The following is a 20,209-nucleotide window of genomic DNA, read 5'->3' on the forward strand; positions in this document are numbered from 1 at the left end:
AAGGATTCAGAAATGCCTGCAAATGAAATCTAGATACCGCTTTATTAAAAACATGGCCTTTTGTTGTCATTGTTAGAAATACTACAGGCTATTTTCCTAAACTCTCAGATTTTCCCTTCTTGCACTCAGCATCCTTCACTAAGAAAGACTGTGTTCTCAAGACTACACAATGGAACATAGGCAGCCACCCACTAAGAATCAGTTTCACTTCCTACATGTATAAAGTAAATAGAAATCATTTTATAATGTTTGTAAAATATTTTTACTTAATTATAAAATAGATTGTCAAGTCACAACCAATTATAACAACAATAACAACAAAAATAAGAATCAGTTTGAAATGCCAGATACAGACGAAATATCAGCACAAGCTAATTAAAAGGCAACATTTCAATTCAAAAGTCTAAGTGAGAATAATAGACTTTCTCACAATATCAATAGACTTTGAAACTGGCTATGTTTTCCCATGTTCTTAGGATGAACGTATATATACATGTACCAAAAAAGACATTTTTCCCATTAATATCAAAATAAATTATTTAGCGATAATTTCACCTAACTCTGTAGACCAGCAGTTCAGGATAGAGCAAGGTATTACATCTATGAGGATGTCTGCAAAGTTCATCAGCTTTTAAATTCTATTTGAGCCAGTTATTTTTCTCCCTATTTCTTACAAATGCAATAAAATTCAAATTCTAGACTCTAAACAAAATTTTACAGAATGATTTTTCAACTAGGCCTCCACTTTGTCCCTGAAAAAAAGTCCTGTGGCAGAAGTGGAAGAAGCCAAGGGGAGAGAAATGAGAAATGAAGTCAGAGAGGCAGTGGTGGAAATGGGGGGTCATTAGAGCCTTGTACGTCACTGCAAGGAGACTCAGAAGTTAACTCTGAGTGAGACAGGAAGCTGCTGGAGAACTGTGAGCAGAGAAGTAATTTTAATTTCTTAGCAGTTTAATGCAATCACTCTGCCTGCTGGACTGAGCATAGACTGAATCAGAGAAGCCAGTCAAGAGACTCTCTCACTAAGTAGAGGCAAAACGATGTGCTGATTGACTGAAGTGAAATATGAAGGAAAACAGGAGTCAGAATGATTCCAAGATATTTGTCCTGAATAGGAAAGCTACTTGCTATTGACAGAGCTGGGGAAGACTTTGTGAGACAGGCTTGTGGGAGGAACAGAGGAGCTCAGTTTTGGAAGTATTGGAAAGGTCTGGAATTTGGAAACTTCCATTTGGATATGACAATGTCAAGTAGATCACTGAGTATACTTGACTCAAACTAAATGAGATGACCAAGAAAGTGAGGGCAGATAGAGGAGAGGACCAAGGTTAGAGCTCTGGGAAACTCCCACACTTAGCAGTCAGAGAGAGAAAAAGGAACCAGCAAAAAAAGGTCTCAGCCAGTGGTATAGGAAGAAACAAGGTGAGTGACTGTCCTGGAGATCAATTAAAGGAAGTATAGTAAAGATGATGGAGTTATCAAGTATGTTGAATAATATTGATAAGATAACTAAAATGAGGAGTAATAACTGACCAACAGGTTTTGCAATGGAGTTACCTTTGATGCAAGCAGCTTCCCGGAGTAGTGTAAGAGTAAAAGTCTAATTGCAGCAAGTTCAAGAGAGAATAAATCAGCAAAATTCAGATTGTGGAAAACTCTATAGGCAAAGAAAATAAAACTGCAAGGAAAAAAGGATCCATATTAAAAGAGATTAAAAGAGAAAAATCAATTGTAATGAATGGACATTATTTGGATTTACAAACAAATCACAAAATAAATCCATAAAAATTTGGATTCAAATAAACAAATCATAAAAAACAAACCATAAGACTTTTTTTTTTAACAAGATGTTTCACACTGACTGGATATTTGATGATACTGGGGTTATTTTATTTTTCAGGAGTAATCATTATATTGTAAGTATGTTTATTTGTTTATTAAGGGTGTTTCATGTCTTTTAGAGATACCTACAAGAAAATTTACAAGTAGAATTATATGATGTCCAGGATTTGCTTCAAAATAATACAATAGTAGGATGGGGGTGGAGGTAGGCAGACAAAATATAAAGATGAGATAAGATTACCATGTGTTGCTAATTGTTGAAGTTGAGTAATGGTACATGGGGGTACTGTCTTCTGTACTTTTGTAAATGTTTGAAAATTTCCATAATAAAAATATTTAAAATGAGAAAGAGATAGACAGAAGAAAGAAATAGGTCCCTTGGTATAGGCAACTTGTTCAAAGAGTTTTGCTGTACAGCGGAGGAGATTCATGTGCAATGGCCAGAGGGGTAGTGGAGTCAAGACTTGTCTTTAATAATTAAGAATATTGATTTTGTTTGCTGCTGGTTAGCCTCCCAAGAGGAAATTGGTTCTAAAAAATAATTTAATACTTTACTAACCAGAATTTAAATTACAGTCGTGAACTAAAGAGAGGTCAAGAATTTTTATAAGACATCAATACCCATATATCCAATTTCAGTTGAGCCCACAGAATGCTTAAGAATCATGCACATTCTAAACTTGTTTACATTTTTATTCTTTTCCAATATATCCACAACCATTATTCACTCCTAGCCATCCATCAAAAACATACTTTCAGAAACCCTACCCCTTAATATTGATTGAAAATTCTGTTTCAAAGTTATAATCTGCTAATATATTTACTAGCAAAGTATTAGTGCATGATAGCTAGTAAATTTATATTAAATGTAACAAATGCTTGAATCAAAAAAAGGAAGAAACAAGAAAAATTGTCATATAAGTCATGCAGCTACTCCTTAAAGTCAAACTTGCAACTCATTGGGCTCTTAATAGAGTTACTATTAAATGTTTTCCTTAATTCTCACTGTAGTGATTTTTTTTTCAATATTGGTGGTTAAGCTAACAGGTACTGAGTTTTTTGTGTTGCAACAACTAAGCATGAATAAATAGTGAGCAGGTGAATGTCTGTTTCTATGTTTTCTATTTACAGTAGAGAAGAGCATTCACAGTGATTGTTCGACACTTGCAGCTTGCCCTTGCAATAGAAATTTAAGTATTGCCTTCCCCTCCCTTATTCATGTCCTAATTCTCCTCTATCACTCATTCCATCTATGTTTTTTAAGAAACATGAAGTCTTTATTGACTAGAGCTATTTCAGTTGCAAATGAAGAAACCTAATCTACATCATGTTAAGTAAAAAAAAGTGTTAATGACATTCTATTTTCTTTCTTTTATCTGGCTCTCTTTCTCAATCACCATTACCTCTCAGTTCCATTTAACATGATTTGATTTCAGTTGTCCATTCTAGGAAAAGTGTCTGGACAGGAAAGGAAAGGACAGGGGGAGAGCTGTCTGCTCTCTTGTTTAATAAGTTTGAGCAAATACTTTGTTTTTGAAAATAGATCAGCAATTTAAGAAGAAACAAAATGTTTCCTTCTTTGCTTGGACAAAGCCTCTTTTTATGACAAATCCTCGAGTAACAAGGGACAGTTCTCTCAGCTCTTTCAGCAGTGGCTGAGATCCATTAGGTAACGTAAGCTTCCCAAATGCAGTAAGCCAATTACTTGGGTTGCCCTCCATAAATATACGGACTTTCTGGTGGATCAAACTAAACTATTCATTATTTATACTCCTATTTCTCTACTGTGGCACAAAATTATAGCAATCAAAAGTTGCTAAAATATGTCAAATGGGTAACTAAAAGCGTAGGTTTGAAAAATAAGTTAGGATCATTTTTCTCATAATACCCCCTACACAAAACTAAATCACTAAGTGTTCTCATCAATCTGTCAGTATGCAATGATGCAGTAAGATATGGTAAAACAAAATGATTTTTGCAATATCTCATCTTCCTTGAACTGTTCAGCAAAGATTCCTGCGAGATGTTTTTCCTTTGCATTTGAGGAAGATTAGTTTCTTTAGTTATTTTCAAAATCAAATAAACTGACAATATTCCTTTTTAAAAGAAAAAAGTGTTTTGTGTATTAAATAAGTGAGATATCAGTATACTTAATTGTAAATATAAATGTACAGATAGGTTGAATGAAATTAGTGAGCTCTGTTCTAGAAGTCAACATTAGAACTATGTAGAAGCTTAAGTAAACCTTCCCCAGTCCATGTTCAACTATTTATTCCTTTAACTCCTCAAAAAGCAATTTCATACTCTACATGTGAATATGCCAGCAGAATACAAGTTGCTTTTTATTATCATTAACATAGTATTTCTTTAACTATTAAATCAGCAAACAACATATATTTCAGATTTGCTCTAATGGAGAATGTCAGGCACATCCAAACCCATCAGTGCTTTCTTTGTGAGACTTTCTGAACCACTTGGAGCCAAGCAAAACTATTAACTTACTCTAATTCCCTACAGAAGTCTTTTGTTTTACCATCTTGCCTATATAGCCAATTTTCCATTAGCACATGTAAAAGATTTCTTATATCACTACTAAGTTGCTTTAACCCAATTTACCCATGGTATATGAGGTCAATTCATTTACAGGTCCCTGAAGTCTCTTACTCGGTTCCACCGTTTATACTACAGGCATCCGTATTTTTGTGGGATGTTGTTTTGTTTTACATTGTGAAAGACAACCAATATCAAAGTGTAATAGATGATTTGGGTGATAAAAAAGGTAGATTGAGGGAAGAAATGGGCTTAATTCACTTTCATTAACAATGATTAACATTTTATTTTCTTCACAATAGACCCCCACATTAAAGTATGAGTTGAAAAATTGCATCTGGTGACAATCTTCATAATATAAATGCTTACATAACACAAATGCAAAAGTTCCAGAATTTGTTTTAAATACAGTTAGTATAGACATAGAATCATGAACTCTCCTGCACACCCACACCTGTCTGACCTATTTCCATACTTAGCCCACTATCCTTGTCTAGTCTTTCCTCAACCAGTGCATGCTATTATTTCTGCTCATCAGTCCCCCTTCTTATTCTCTCTAGTTTCTCACACACTCTCACTCTGTTTTCCTTAAACATTAGCTTATCTTTTTGTTTTTGCTTATGGAGTCATCTGTTTATTCCTTACATCTCCTTTTCTGATGCATATTAAAAATTCATCTGCCTCTTCACCCACATTTTAAATCATTGTGTCCCTTCCTTCCCTTTGTGTCTATTGTCTTCTCCATACCTTGTATATCTCTTCCAAAGCAAGTGAGTCTCACTCAGGGTTGAAGTCCCTACAGAGGGCACTTTCCTGCCTTGCTCTGCAGATCAAGAGATGACCAGAATGGAGTCCTACACATGTGCACAAACACAAATGAGAAGAAAGAACAGGGAGCCTGTGTCAGACTCTCCAGCAGACAAAGATATACCCAGTTTAAACTGGAAAGGAATGAAATAAGCTGAGAGGCAGGGAAGATAGCACCAACCGTCATGACAGCCAGGAAATTAAAGTGGGAGCCAGGTGAGGGGGTGTCTAGAGTAGGTTTTTGACCAAGTCATTAACTGCAATTCTATCAGCCTGTCATGCTTGGTTTAGAATCAGTCTCCCGACCAAACTCATAAAGACAATTTTTTTTTCCTTGGTGGATGACTCGTACGAGAATCCAAACCCTTGACCTTGGTGTTATAACATTGTGCTCTAACCAACTGAGCTAACCAGCCAGGCTGAAAGACAATTTTTTTAAAATGTATTTTTTAATTAGTATTTATATTAAGATATAATACCCTTTTTATATATAAAGTTCTAAAATGTGAAACGTTTTACAATTAGACTGATTATTATTTATGTATTAAAGTAGGTTACAATAACAGACACCTAAAAAGCTTGATGTACGTTGTACAGAACAGGAATTTTAAAAGGATTCAAAAAAAGAAAGAGAGTAAGAGAAGGAAGAAAATAAGACAGACTTAAGGTCAACTATAGTTATTATTGATAAGCATTTAAGTGGACTCTGAACTTCCCAGTAGGTAAGAAGAAAGAACACTGTGATGTGTAATAAGTTCTAACTATCTGCTATAAGGAAGCAAATCAATTTTTCAAGAGAAACAAACCTTAAACTTTTGCCCATAATAATTTTAGAACACACCTTCTTTTAATAATTTCTTTAAATGGTCTACAGCAGAAGAATTTACAATACTTAGATGAGTAAATCAAATAACAATCTGCTTGTCATTCCCCTGCTTTATTTTATAGCTTACTAACCTATATGCTTATACTTTATAAAAATAGAATCATATTATATGTAATCTCTTGAAAGTTTTTTTCACTGAAAATTATGTTTCCAAATATCATCCATGTTGTTGCATGCCACTCAATTCATTATTTTCACTATTGCATAACATTTCATTGAATAAATAAACCATAAATCATCCCTCTGCCATTAATGGACATTTGACCTGATTCCAGTCTTTTGCTATTAGAAATTGAATTGCTATCAACATTTTTTGGAAAAAAATGTTTTATTGTGAGGAAGGGATCAAAGGAACTCAAAGACCCATTATTAGTAACAGTATAAGTCTTGGACTAGCTGAATGTTCATTAATCATTATTATGCTTATTATGCTTTAAAACTTACCTGAAAATCACACATATTCTTTTGTATTTATCAAATATATTTTTAGAAGATAAAAAGTTAAAAAATCATTGATAAACTAGAATACTTTGCATGCAATACTAAAAATGTAAGCAGATATTCATGCTTTAAAAGATAGTAGAAATTGATTATGCACCAAAATTTTCATGAGTGAAAAATCATCTATTGGAGTTACTCGGTCTCTACTAATTATCATGTAACTGTTTTGCTTCCTATCATTTTATGAGGACCAACTAAATCAACAGCATGACTTTCCATTTTCCTAAACTGCTGCTTCTCTAGTTTAGAATTTTGGTAAAAGACAGCACAAAGTTCAAAGTGATTAAGCATCAAAACCAGTATCTTCCTGGGCCGGCCCGGTGGCGCACTGCTGTAGTGCGCCGCTTGAGAAGCATGGCGTCGCTCCCGCCGAGGGTTCGGATCCCACATACAGACCGGTTCCCACTCACTGGCTGAGCGAGGCGCGGGAGCAACACTGAGGGCTGTGATCCCATTGCCGGTCCCGGTCCGGTACAGGGGTGACACTGAGGGTTGCGATCTGTTGCTGGACACGGAAAAAGACAAAAAAAAAAAAAACCCAGTATCTTCCTGTTTTGCTATAAACTATTGTGTAACACAGGTACAAGTTACTGAGTCACTTTTGTATTGTTTTTATCTGAAACATCACTGTATTATAACAGCCTGTCACTGAACAGAGAAGTACTCTATAACTACAGTATACCAGAGAAGAAAACCAGGGCTTACCTAACCCATTATCCATCTGTCTTCCAGGAAAGTGCAAAGAGGACCATGTATTGCTCTTGTATATAAAAAGTTACTAGAATAAGTGAGTCTCGTACATTCTTTTTGTTTCATAAAATAGTGCTACTAGTATACTATAGAAAAAAAGTATTAAAAGTGTAGATATAAGGTATATAACTAAATATTGAAGTATTTTTAAGGAGCTGTTAACCTAACATAGTATTTCCAAGTAAGTTCTGATCCAGATGCCTCTTTTTTTTTTTTTTTCCTTTTTGTCTTTTTTTGTGTCCGGCAACGGATCGCAACCCTCAGTGTCGCGCCCGTACCAGACCAGGACCGGCAACGGGATCGCAACCCTCGGGGTCGCGTCTGCACCTCGCTCAGCCAGTGAGCGGGAATCGGTCTGTATGTGGGATCCGAACCCTTGGCGGGAGCGCCGCCACGCCCCCAAGCGGCGCACTGTAGCAATGCGCCACCGGGCCGGCCCCAGATGCCTCTTTAATCTACTGTCCTCTATCTGTACTGTGAAGTTTCCTTTACAAACTTCCTTAAAGATTACATGTATTTGCTGTCTCTACATTAGGACCTGGGACTGAGCTCACTCTTCCTACAACATGACTCCCAAATCTGAAAGTATAGCACACAAGAGAAATATTTTTAACCATTTTTGTTAAAAAAAAAAATCGGGGGAATTTTTCTATCAATTTTGGGAAGACCAAATCAATGGAGCTAAAGATGAACCCTCAACTCATTCTCACTCTACCCCAACCTCCTAATGCCAAATATCCAACCTACAAGAGGATACTGAATGTCCACCAATTTTTCTGCCCTAGAAAGGGTGAAATCTGTAAATCCTAACCAGACAGACATAGCAGCTTTAGGACCCTTAAGACTCTGCTCAGAGAAAGAGGCAGCTGGGTTCCACAGTCTCTTCTGCTTTTGCTTAAATCCCTCTGCTCTGATTCTCAGGATAGACCTAAGTCCGATATGTGGATCCCTACCATACAATACTTTTTCTATGGCTAAACCTCCCAGTGCAGAGTCCCAGACAGAACAGGCAGTTCCCCTTTATAACTCTGCCTCTTTACCGCATGCCATCACCCATCACTACTTTACAAAACTGTGTTTTAGCGTTACCAATAATCCTCCAGCAAACCGAATGGTCTTTATCTCTTTCTTATTACCTTGACCTTTCTTTAGCATTTGACCCCACACCTCTTCTTAACATTCTATCTTCTTGCTTCGAAAAAGGTGCTCTTTGTTTTTCTTCTTCTTTCCTAAATTCTTTTTCATTGTTTCTTTCAGCGGCTCTTCTCTTTCTGTGTATTAATGAGGTTTTGCTTCATAACAACTATTTATTTAGCTCAGGAATAAAGGTTGATAATTTAGAATGGGCTCCACTGAACTTCACTGAGCCTGACCTTCAGTCTCCAGTTGGCTAGTGAGTCCACTGGGATTAGTAGGGTCTCTCTTCACATGGTCTCTCATCCTTCTGGAAGTTTGCTTGGATTTTTTCATGGTACTTGCAGATCTCCAAAAGCAGTGAGAAAGCAAGCCCCAAGTGCAAGTACTTTTCAAGTCTCTGCTTTTGTCACATTTGCTACTGTCCCACTGGTTAAAGCAAATCACCTGTCCAAGCTGAGAGTCAGTGTGGGAGGAGAGTACCAAAGAGTACAGATGCAAGGAGTCATGAAAAAAAATGGACAATTTCTGCAATCTACACACCACACTTACTCACCTAAATTAGGAGCATTTCTAAAGATTTGATCTGTGCTTCCTTTCTCCTATTTCTTAGATTCTCACCATATGGTTCTTATAATCCTTGTGACATCTACAATACTCTACCATTCCTATATTACTGTGACATCTATAACACCTCAGGGTGAATTACTTCAAAATCCATCTTTACAGAAAAGACTTGTATCTTTGATTTGAGTTTTGTGTTTCTAAATTTCTCCTTGACATTTTCATTGACATACCTAAAACTGAATGTATTATCTTTTTCTTTGCTTCAACCATCCCCCCTCCCCAATGAAAATTACTGTATAAAATGTATGTTTCTCTTAATGTTTCCCTTGGTTCCAAATCATTTATTCCAGTCTCTTTCTCTTCTCCTACATCTAATTTGTAGTTTTGCCTCTACTATTTGCCAGATAAGAATAGTCTTGAATTTATTTCAGTTTCAATTTTCTAACCCTAACAATAGTGATAAGAAAACGGGCCTTACAGCCCTACTGCCTTAAATGCTCTCCAAAATCATACCTCCCAACACAGGGAATAATTGCAATTTGAGGTGGTGGACATGCTGATAGTACTGATCTGATCACCACATTTTGGGCACAGGTGTTGATGGTCAGCTCTGTGCCCCATGAATATGTATAATCAATAAATATTTTTTAAAAATTGCATTAAAAAAATCATGCCCTCCAATCTTCTAATGAGTCCTTTCTAACACCTACTTACTGAGATGATTCCACTCTTCTCTATGGTACGTATTTTCCTTCCCTACAATGTGTTATAAACCACTACAGATGTGTTCCTACTGAAAAGCATTGACACAACATTCTTGGTTGATTAGTCTCACCTCCTGAGATTTTAAAATTCTCTGGAGAAGCAGCATTGTCATTAATTTTTGTATCTCCCACAATACAAAATCAGTGCCTTTAATAGATTAAACACACACAAAAAATCTGTTGAATAGATACATGAAGGCTGTACAAACTATTTTCTTCAATAACCAGAAATATATAAAAGACTTCGGACAAAGTGTTCTGAATCCTGCTTCATAGGAGTGCAACAGACACCCTTGAGAAATGATTCTCAGGCAGTGACTTTGCAGGCAGCACAATGCTGGGGCTTGCAGGACAGTATCATGGTATGTCATAATTGATTAATATTTAGAAATGGCAAAAAGATATATAAGAAATCAGAATAGCATTAGAGTGACTTTAAATCTATTAAGAATACTGGCTAATTTCTGGCCTAATTTCTGACCTTTCAGAAGAATCACATGGGATTCTTCTGAATCACCCAAATCATGTTCTAATGTGGTATACAACATTCGTGTTAATGTAAATAATTTGTTTCGATATAAGATTCTAAATGCCTTTCAAATTAGATACCTAGTATAAAGTTCAAAAGTTCCTAGTAATCACATTTCTTCAATTTCATTTTTATGCAATTGTTCCCTCAAAAAGGAACAGAAATTATGAAAAAAATTTCTTAAGAAATTTAGCCTGAACTTAAAGGCACATTAAAGTATGCCATATGAATAAAAAAAAAAAGACATAAATGAAAACATTAAAGAATCTGACATGCAAATTAACTCAATATTTAAGTAGAAAAACATCTAACTAAAAAACTTCATAGAAAAAGATGACATAACAAAAAAAGATTTTACACAAGGGATGGTGCATTAAAGTACCTGAATTTAGTCAAATAAGCAATAAGGGAAGTAATACAGATCACGTGATCTACATTTGCATCTATGAATTATAAAAAATTTTTCTGTTACATTAATCTTCAAAGAAACAGCCACATAAACTAATACTGAAGTTTCAGGCTTCAGGAAAATAGCTGTAAGGAGCCCTGAAATACCATTAAAGCTGCTATTAATCTGCATAACTACCCTCCCTAGAGAAACTGTTCCAATCCTTTCAGTGCTAAGAAGTGCCAAGGAACCCCATTAAAAATGGGAGTCAGAGAATGCTGCAGAGAAATTAGCAGTTAATTAGTAAGAAAACTAGGAAAAAGACATAATTATTTTGTTTGGTAATTTTTTAAATGTAACAGTGAAAATCTATTAATATTCAGTAAAGAATCAAACTTTTAGCATAGTAAGCTGAAAACACTTCATATACATAATAATTAGAAATTATGTATGTTGAGCATAAAAACTGAAATTACAAGTCTAGCCCCACAACATTAATTTTGTACACTGGGTTTTAGTTTGCTGTCCATTTAAAAGCTCTGGCCAGTAATTCCTCTACTTTATGTATAACCATAGTACAGTTTAATATGTGTATATTTGATTTTTAGATGCCATCTCAATGAGATTTACAATCTGTTCCTGGCTTGATATTTACTCCACATTACAAAAAATAATTCAAATCAGTCTGTTACTTCCTAAGAATTTCTCTCCCGGGATGGATTAGAGCAACTTATTTCTGGAAGCCTGGAAATTACGCTTTTATGACTATGAGTCTAACCAAAAATTAAGGCATGAACAAGTCACTGAGAAAAGAATGCAAAATAACTTATACCTTTAATGAAGACTTTCCTGGTAGGTAAAAAGGCAACTCAGAGAGGAACAGTTGAAGAAAAGAGGGGGCTCTGTCAGTTGCTCTTTAAAAGACCTAAGATTTGTACATGAGCGATTTTTCATTTGATAATTCATTTACCCAACCAGTTATTACACATAGGCGTCACACTAAACTCCACTTTCCACCACCCACATTCAGAGCTTATAGTCTTGCAGAAAATAAATTAGCAATAATGACGGAGTGCTAAATGCTCTAAGCAGGAACACCCAGGGTATTCCAAAATGTCCAGAAAGGCTTTGGGAGGGAGGAACAAACAAGGTGAGACTTGAGGATAAGTTAGAGCTGGTCAGGAAAAAAAGAGGAAAGAGAAGGTTGCAGGCAGAGAGAACTGCCAATCTGAAGACCAAGTCTGCAGGTGAGCAACAGTACAGAACTGTCAAAGACTGAAAGATGCTCAGCATGCAGGGGTCCTGTTATAGGGAAAGAATATTGTAAGCTCAAACGAGAGTGGGGCTGTGACAAAGTATGACCCATTTACACACAAGTTAAGGAGAAGCTGCCAACTAAATAATACATAATATTTATTAAACCCTTGCTACACGTCAGGTTCTCTACAGTGCACCCTTTCCACATAAAAGGTCTCATTTATGTCATGTAACAATCCTATGAGATAGGTGCCATTATTATTCCTATTTTATTTTATTATTATTATTTTTTTTTGTCTTTTTCCGTGTCCGGCAACGGATCGCAACCCTCAGTGTTGCCCCCGTACCGGACCGGGGACCGGCAACGGGATTGCAACCCTCGGCGTTGCTCCCACGCCTCACTCAGCCAGTGAGCGGGAAGCGGTCTGCATGTGGGATCCGAACCCTCGGGCGGGAGCGCCGCCGCGCTTCCCAAGCGGCGCACTTATCCAGTGCGCCACCAGGCCGGCCCTATTATTCCTATTTTATAGATGAGAAACTGAGGCAGAGGGGTGAAGTAGTTTACTTAAAGTTACACAGCTAAGTAATGCTACAGCCAAATTAAAACCAGATCATCTGAGCCCATACCCTGTGTCCTTATGTATACCACAGGCTAGATCAAAAAGGGTGACCAGCGTTATATTTCAATAAAAACTCTAAACCACTGTTTAGCATGTTTGGACCTAGTTGAAGTATCCAGAAGAAGAACTCAAAGATTTCTCTGATTTATATTTACTATATAGATTCTCACTGTGGTATTGGTAGTTGGAAATCTGAAGGGAATTTTCTGAGCTGGCAACCAGAGTTAATTGAGGCAAAGTATTGTTCGTTTATTTGTTTTTCCTTTTGAAAGCCCCAAGATCAATTAAAGTGCACAGTAGTACTACTTTTACATAGTAGTCAATAACAAAAGTTAGTCCTACTTTATTGTTTAAAAGCTTGTGTCTACTTTGGCAACATCAGTTTGGTGAGATGCTTGACTTTCATTCATAAAAAACGAACACTATGATATATCTACAGAGACAAACCAAGAATTTAAATGAATTTGCCTGATCAAAAACAAACCAATTTGAACCCAATAGAACCTTGTTTTTTTAAAAAATGAATCAATTCAATCAAGTTGGAACTTAGATTCTAATCTTTAAGATTGAAGCTCAATACTTTATGACTTATTTCACTCACCTATATTTTTTCCATTGTTAATAATTTGTTGAAAACCTCAAAAGAAAAAAATAATGTTTTTACTAAACAGAGAGTGTCTCTGAATGATACATTGCAATTAAAACTTTCACATTATTATCAATATTATTACTTTTCTTAGAAAAGATGACTGCTGACTTATTTTAATGATAGTATACTATGTCACTACATTGTTTCTCAAAGGTATTTGAGATGCACATAATCCAGTTTTACTGCTATTAATTAACTGCTTTTAATTGCTATTAAACTTTGGCTGTGATTTTAATGTAGTTCAGTTGGTTCCTCTTTTCTTCACTTCTATGACTTTGCCATTATTCTTAAAAAATTTACTTTAAGTTTTTTTTCTAAGTGGTGACAATGTATGTAAAAATTTATTATATAACAAACTGAGATAACTACAGTTATATTAGCATAAACATACTACAGTTATACTAACATGAAAAAATTATTTAATATTAACTTGGGATGAAAGTTTTCGATAAATTGTTTTAACAACATATTTTTCATATTGTTATTTTACATCGTGATAAATAACATATAATGACAAATAATTCAAAAAATGGGGAAAATAGAATACATCATAGCTCTAAAGATAATGCAGTCATTTAATAATAGACTTTCCTAACTAATCCCATGGCATCTAAACATTGTTTTGGTTGCTTTGAATCATTTGTCCTAATATTCTTATGCAAAACATTTGATTTGATTGACAACCATATGTGTACTTACACTGTATTTTACTTATACATGTAAACTTCTTTGTTTCTAAAACTATAGTATTTAAGTATACTTTGTGTTATAGGAGAAAAACTGAAAACACATTATTTTCATTTCAACACATGAATTTAGTCTTCCTCGAAAACTTGATTCGCAAAAAAAAAAGAAAGAAAGAAAACTTAGTGTGCACAAAGAGAAAAAATAAATGATCTGTCAGCACCACGCTCAGCCAGTGAGCGAACCGGCCATCCGTATATGGGATCCGAACCCGTGGCCTTGGTGTTATCAGCACCGCACTCTACCGAGTGAGCCACAGGCCGGCCCCTAAAAAAATAAATGATCTGGAAAAAGAACAACTGTGGGATTGATAGCCCATAGGTGATTCCCTGGTGATTTAAACTTCTCAAAGTAGATAACATCTATTACATCAGATTAGTTTATGAATAGTTTGATGACTTTTATTTATTTATTAATAGTAATTTTAATTTTTAAACCACATTGTTTCTCTACCTTTAATTAAATTAAGATTTAAAAGCTGGCTTCACATCCCAGCTGAGAAAGAAATTTACTGACATCTAGATTAAAAAATGACTAGAAACACTGTGTACAACTTGTATTCAATAATCGTTAAATTCAGCAGTAGTCACTTCACTAAATAGTGAAGCTTCGCTCTGTTCTAGAATGGTGATGAAAGAATCTCTCCATATCACTTTATTTCACCACACTACTTTTTTCAAGCCAGACAATGGCAGTGATCTGAAATTAGATAAAATCTTGAGAGATTTTAGTCTGACACATTAAAAAGGAGCATGAATATGAAAATATGCCCTAAACAGATGGAGATAAATTCCATTACCTTCAAACTTAATAATATTTTAACATTTTTATCCCATTACCATAAACTACCAACAAAATTACAAGTTACAAATATTTACAAATATTTTTCAAAGCAGCCTCTAAAATGATGAATTAGGTGAGGAATTGGAAATAATCTGCCTTTCCATGGTAATAAGAGGAAAAGAAAAACTTTCCACAAAATACAGTACTTTGCTTCTTCCCTTGCTAAGGCACTAACAAGAGATACAAAGGCACCATTGTAAGGTCAGCACTGTGGCTCCTCTAGCTCTCGGTACATAAAGCTATTCCATCCTCAAGTTTCTGAGGCAGAGAAACTTCATAGCCTTTATTGTTTCACACATAAGTGTAGAGATGCTTCTTAAAATAATATATACATATAATTTTTTTATGGAGATTTTTTCTCTTTATTTAGAAAATTAAGACTTGTATACATCAAATAAAACCAATTTCTGAGAGGAAAAACCAAACCCACAATAGAAAAAAAAAAGTTAACACTGTCTGGGCCATAGCACAACCCAGAGGATATATTCGCATTATTGAAAAATTCTAGGCTCTTCATAATTGACCTTTTGATACAAAATGACCTGTTAAATTTGCAGTTTGTGTTTCCTGGTGTTGAGGTCCATAGGAAAAGCTAGGAAGTCTTCAAACTTTGATCTGAATTCCATTAGGGGTTATTTGGCTTTCGAGTCAGTTTTTCCTCATCTGAGAGGTAGCAGCAGCAACAGCGCCCACCTTCTGAGCAAATGATGCATGCAACAATGCAAATACTAATTCCTCTGACTTCGCTGAGTCATTCACGTAACACCATACCAGACTCATGGAATTGACTCTGAACAAAATTATCAGTTCTCAAGTAAGAACATACACTAGAATATGACACAGAAAGTTGCAGGGCTTAATAAAAAATAAAGTTCAGAGATCATTTTAGTGGTCTGATTATTCTTAATGAAACCTCAATTTATGCCTTTGAGTAGCTTATGGAGTCAGAATTTCAGTAGTGTATTTCATTGTTGTTACCATAACTTATGAACCTTCTACATGCAAAGAGGAAACAAATCAGTTTTCCCAACTACTACCCTCAGCCTGTGTTGTCAAATTGGTGAAGCAGAAATCATCAGCTGCTGGCTTGTGTGGTTACAGCCACCCTACTCTCCTCCTACCAGTCCCCTCTCCAGGAGGCTGAACCAACCTCATCTCTGATCCTAGTTCAATTTAACATAAAAGTACGTGGACAATACCTAATGTACACTTAAACAATTAGGCAAACAACTTTTTAAACTCTTTGTAGATAAATGATACTACATGTAAATTATACTATTGCTGATAATTTGATTTTCATCAATATATTGTAATGCTTGAATTTTTTACAATAAAAGCAATGGAATTTAAATCCATTATTCTTGGCTCCAAGATTTGGATGTAATTTCCATGCCATTATTTTCTGGATGAACTTTATCTTTAAAGACACTGTGAATAAAATATTTTAAAGAAGGTCTGAGTAATAAGACCCCAAGAGTGAGGTTTTTGAGGGATTTCATATTGATGATGTTGAAGAAAAACACTCATCTATAAAAAGATCTAGGAATAAACTTAAATCAAAGATAAAATAAATATAATGATACTTCATAGAGACAAAATAAATCTTTAAGAATTGGATTATTACATAACTTAATGTAAGATATTTAGAAAAGGTAAAGCATTTCTAAGTGGAATAATCATCCATTAGCAAATTGGTTTCTTTTAACAATATTATAGTTCTTTCTTCAACATCTCTATTTCCAAGTATTAAAAAACAAACCAACCAAAAACTAAAATCTTGGGGCCAGCCCGTGGCTCACTTGGGAGAGTGTGGTGCTGATGACACCATGGCCGCGGGTTCAGATCCCTATATAGAGATGGCCGGTTTGCTCACTTGGGAAAGCGTGATGCTAACAAAAACTAAAATCTTCAACTGACTTGCCCTGGTACTTATAACTCCAGAAGCATCTGCACAGTTTTCCTATTAATGAAAATCAAGAATAAAAACATAAATAGATGAATACTAATATACATTGCATTAAACTAGTCTAATCAGGAATTCGATGACAACTTTCATTGTTTTTGCACTGCCTACTCACCTCACACACATGAATATAAACAATAATCTTCACTTAATTTTATTTACTGAGCTTACTATAAAATAAAATGTACAGTATTCATAAAGAAAAATAAAGTATAAGTTTGAAAAACTCACTAAAGGAAAGATATTAAAAGAAGTTGTTTTATTTAATTCATTCATTAAAGCACTGTATGATCTGCTTGGACACCCCCACTCAGAAGACTGTTGGGTTGAAATCACTTCTGTTTGAAATGGAGTGGAATTTCAGAGGCTACAGCTATTTGCACTACAAGTATTAAAGCAATTTAGTCATATGGCGGCAAGAACCTTTAGAAGTAACCTGGGTTCACAGGTGAAGTCCATGGTGTACATGTAAAAGGAAACAAGTAGCCTGTCCTGACCAGGAGTCAGTGTGGCAGCATCTTCTGAGCATCACATTTTTCTTCCAGTGTATGTGAAGATCCCTAGGGAAGCTCACTACTACAGACATCCACGATGGTAGTGACAAGTATGAACACTGCTGAGAAACAACTCCAGGAGGAAAGGTCAAGAGTTATGTGCAGAGAAAAAAGTATTTCCAGCTACAGACAGCCCCTGAGAATCAAAGTACAGCTACAACTTTAGTTGCCTTATTCTGCGTTTGTAGCAAAGAGAATCTAAGTTAGTATGGACACTGTGCTTAAGCCTTTTACCCAAAATGTGATCATGTTTGGATTGCTTGTCTTATTTTAGTGCACTGCTTTCTTCATCATTTATAATTCTGTCAAGTGTGAATGTAGCTGAACTACTACATATGAAACATAAGAGCTTGTGTTGCCAGATAATCAGGAAATCCAGAGGTCTAGGCAATACCAGAGACCTTACAGATAAGGAAACAAAGGCCCTAGCAGTTAAATGAATATACAATATTTAAAACTAGGTGGTTATGAATGTGAGGCACTAAATATTAACATTGTAGTGCTTATTCTAATAATATACATGTTACGCTAAATATAAAATGTGCATAATGACATACATTACATAGTAGTGATGCACATAAATGCACATAAGTAAGCATTCAATGAATAAGAAAAGATAATTCCTGTAGATTATCACAGAAAACAAATGTTCACACAGGTGATTTTTTCATCTGACAACTAATCGATTCCATTCGTCAAAAGTCTAAATTTTAATTTATTTCTATTTAGGCATAAATTAAGACCCTTCTTAACATTTATAGGCTCCTGGTATTGGAAAGAAGCTCAAAGGTCACCAGTTCTCCTTCATATTTGGATGTATTTGTTTGGAAAACAGCAACAATGTCTCATGGCTGTTCCTTACCATTTTATTCCCTGGACCAGTAAGGGATGCTATAGTTCACATAAAAAGAAGCAGCACTTACATGAGAATATGAGTGAATCCCCAGTGGTTCTTCTATTAAGGAACCATTCTATAAAATGAGTCCATTTCCTGAGATACATGCCCAGTCTTGGGTAGTATTGGAACCAGGCAGCAACAAGATTGGAGCCGACAATGGTCTCCATTTGCTTGCTCACCCACCAGACCCCAAGCATTTATTATCAACACTGTGCTTTATCCACTTCATGTTCAACCATAACTAGCATAACCTTTCCCTCCCCTGCTCACCATGCCCACTACTGTGCATGGCACTGGGATGAATGAATAGATGGATGGATGGATGGATGGATGGATGGATGGATGGATGATGGACGGATGAAGCGAATAAGTACATAAAATTTTCCTCTTTTGTTCCACTATAGTTCATAGGATTTATTCAAATACCAGGATGAAATCTTTATCTTGTCCTCCAGGGAAATGTCATTATTTTTCTTGTTAAAACTTACTGTCTGTAGCTGGTCAGTTTCTAACTATAATTTTAAAAAAAGATATTATAACTTGGGTAGCACACCTCAAGACCTGGGAATTAAAAAAATATATATCTGTCATGATTCGACTGAAAAAATTAATGTTTTCTAAATGATATCTTCTTTGTCAGTTAGCCATATGTGTGCCTATCAGTATGAAAGGGATTAGGATTAGAGTTAGAGCTAGAGTTGAAGTATTGCCCTGGAATGCTTTAGTAGTTAGAGAGAGAGAGAGAGAGAAAGAGCTAAACTTTAGATTTGAAAGTCTGATTTGGGGAAGTTCTTATGATTTACCTGCAAATGAAATGCAGTTCTGTTGTTAAAGTGAGGCATGAGTTATTTTACAGCAAAAGAGAAGGTAGAATATAAATTGCACCATTTGTTTGTTTTTGAAAATGCACCCGGGTCCTGTGGGTATACATACTCTAATTGAAGTTATTTCAAAAACAATTACTTGCCAGTTTCACTCTCACCTAGCATGGGGAGGTGTGTTTCAATTAGTGGGTTCTTGCCAGTACTTCCTCATACTGTCTAGGTAGCTCTTTGAAAATTAGGAGGTTGTAGAGACATAGGAAGGAAAACTCATTAACTGGCCCTCAGAGAGTTGAGAAATAAAGTGTGGGTTTGTACTACTCACGGCTCTGCCTGTAGGCTCCTGTCCTCGGCCACATAGTTAGAAGGAATATAGCCCTGCAGTTGCTGCCCGGAGCCATCTCCCCTTTTCTCCAAACGTCTGGCAAACCACCAGCCCTCATGGGAAGTGTCCAGGACTTGGAGTTTGTCGCCCGCACGGAAACTCAGGTCCTCTGCGGTTCGAGCCTGATAATCGAACAGAGCCACAAAGTAGCGGCCCTGGCTTCTCTCCGGCTCCTGCCTCTGTGACCGGGGAGTGTCAGGGGAGGAACGGGCCCCTGGATTCTCAATCACCACCGGCTTGTCTGCCTCCTGGGACAAGCCGGGAAGACAGGGCTCCATGTACTCCCGGAGCCTCACACAGACGTTGCCCATGGTGCCCTGATGAGGAGAAGGGGAGAGGGGTTTCTCCGTCTCCCCTCAGTCTCTGCAGATCCACTTTCTGTTCCTCCACCAGGCAACTCTGAAATCAGCACCAATTCACCATACCTTGGAGAGTGTGCAAAGTCTGTTTCAGAACAGTCCGGCAGACATGGTTACAACAAGCCCTACCTGGAGAGACTCACCGGCTTGCTTTCTATGGCCATACCTGCTGCCCCAGAGCAAAACCGAGTGGGAGCCAGGCAGCTGCTCAGTGGAAAGATGCCTTTTCTTCTTGTCTGCTTAAGAATCCCACAACAAAAATAAACTAAAAGTAAGAGGGCTTTATTTAGACAAATTTCTGAGAACAGAAATGTGCCATCTTGCCTTTTGTCCCAAGAAAAAGTTAGCAAGAGAAAGATACTAACTCCAGGTAAAGTCTCCACGCCTTGCCTTTGCCT

The 20,209-nt window shown here is 36.1% G+C and overlaps 1 protein-coding gene across 1 annotated transcript in view; it reads right to left on the reverse strand.

Moving 5' to 3' along the window:
* The window catches only part of FRK (fyn-related Src family tyrosine kinase), a gene marked incomplete at its 3' end in the record, with an annotated part of 53,404 nt that extends 33,641 nt beyond the window's left edge, over positions 1-19,763 (reverse strand). The window contains exon 1 of the mRNA XM_008575628.1: positions 19,393-19,763. Within this exon, the coding sequence (XP_008573850.1) occupies positions 19,393-19,763 (371 nt within the window). The remainder of the gene's footprint in view (positions 1-19,392) is intronic.
* Positions 19,764-20,209: the final 446 nt, after the last annotated feature.

Source organism: Galeopterus variegatus, unplaced genomic scaffold, assembly GCF_000696425.1.
Source record: "Galeopterus variegatus unplaced genomic scaffold, G_variegatus-3.0.2 Scaffold1220, whole genome shotgun sequence".
Taxonomy (NCBI): Eukaryota; Metazoa; Chordata; class Mammalia; order Dermoptera; family Cynocephalidae; genus Galeopterus; species Galeopterus variegatus.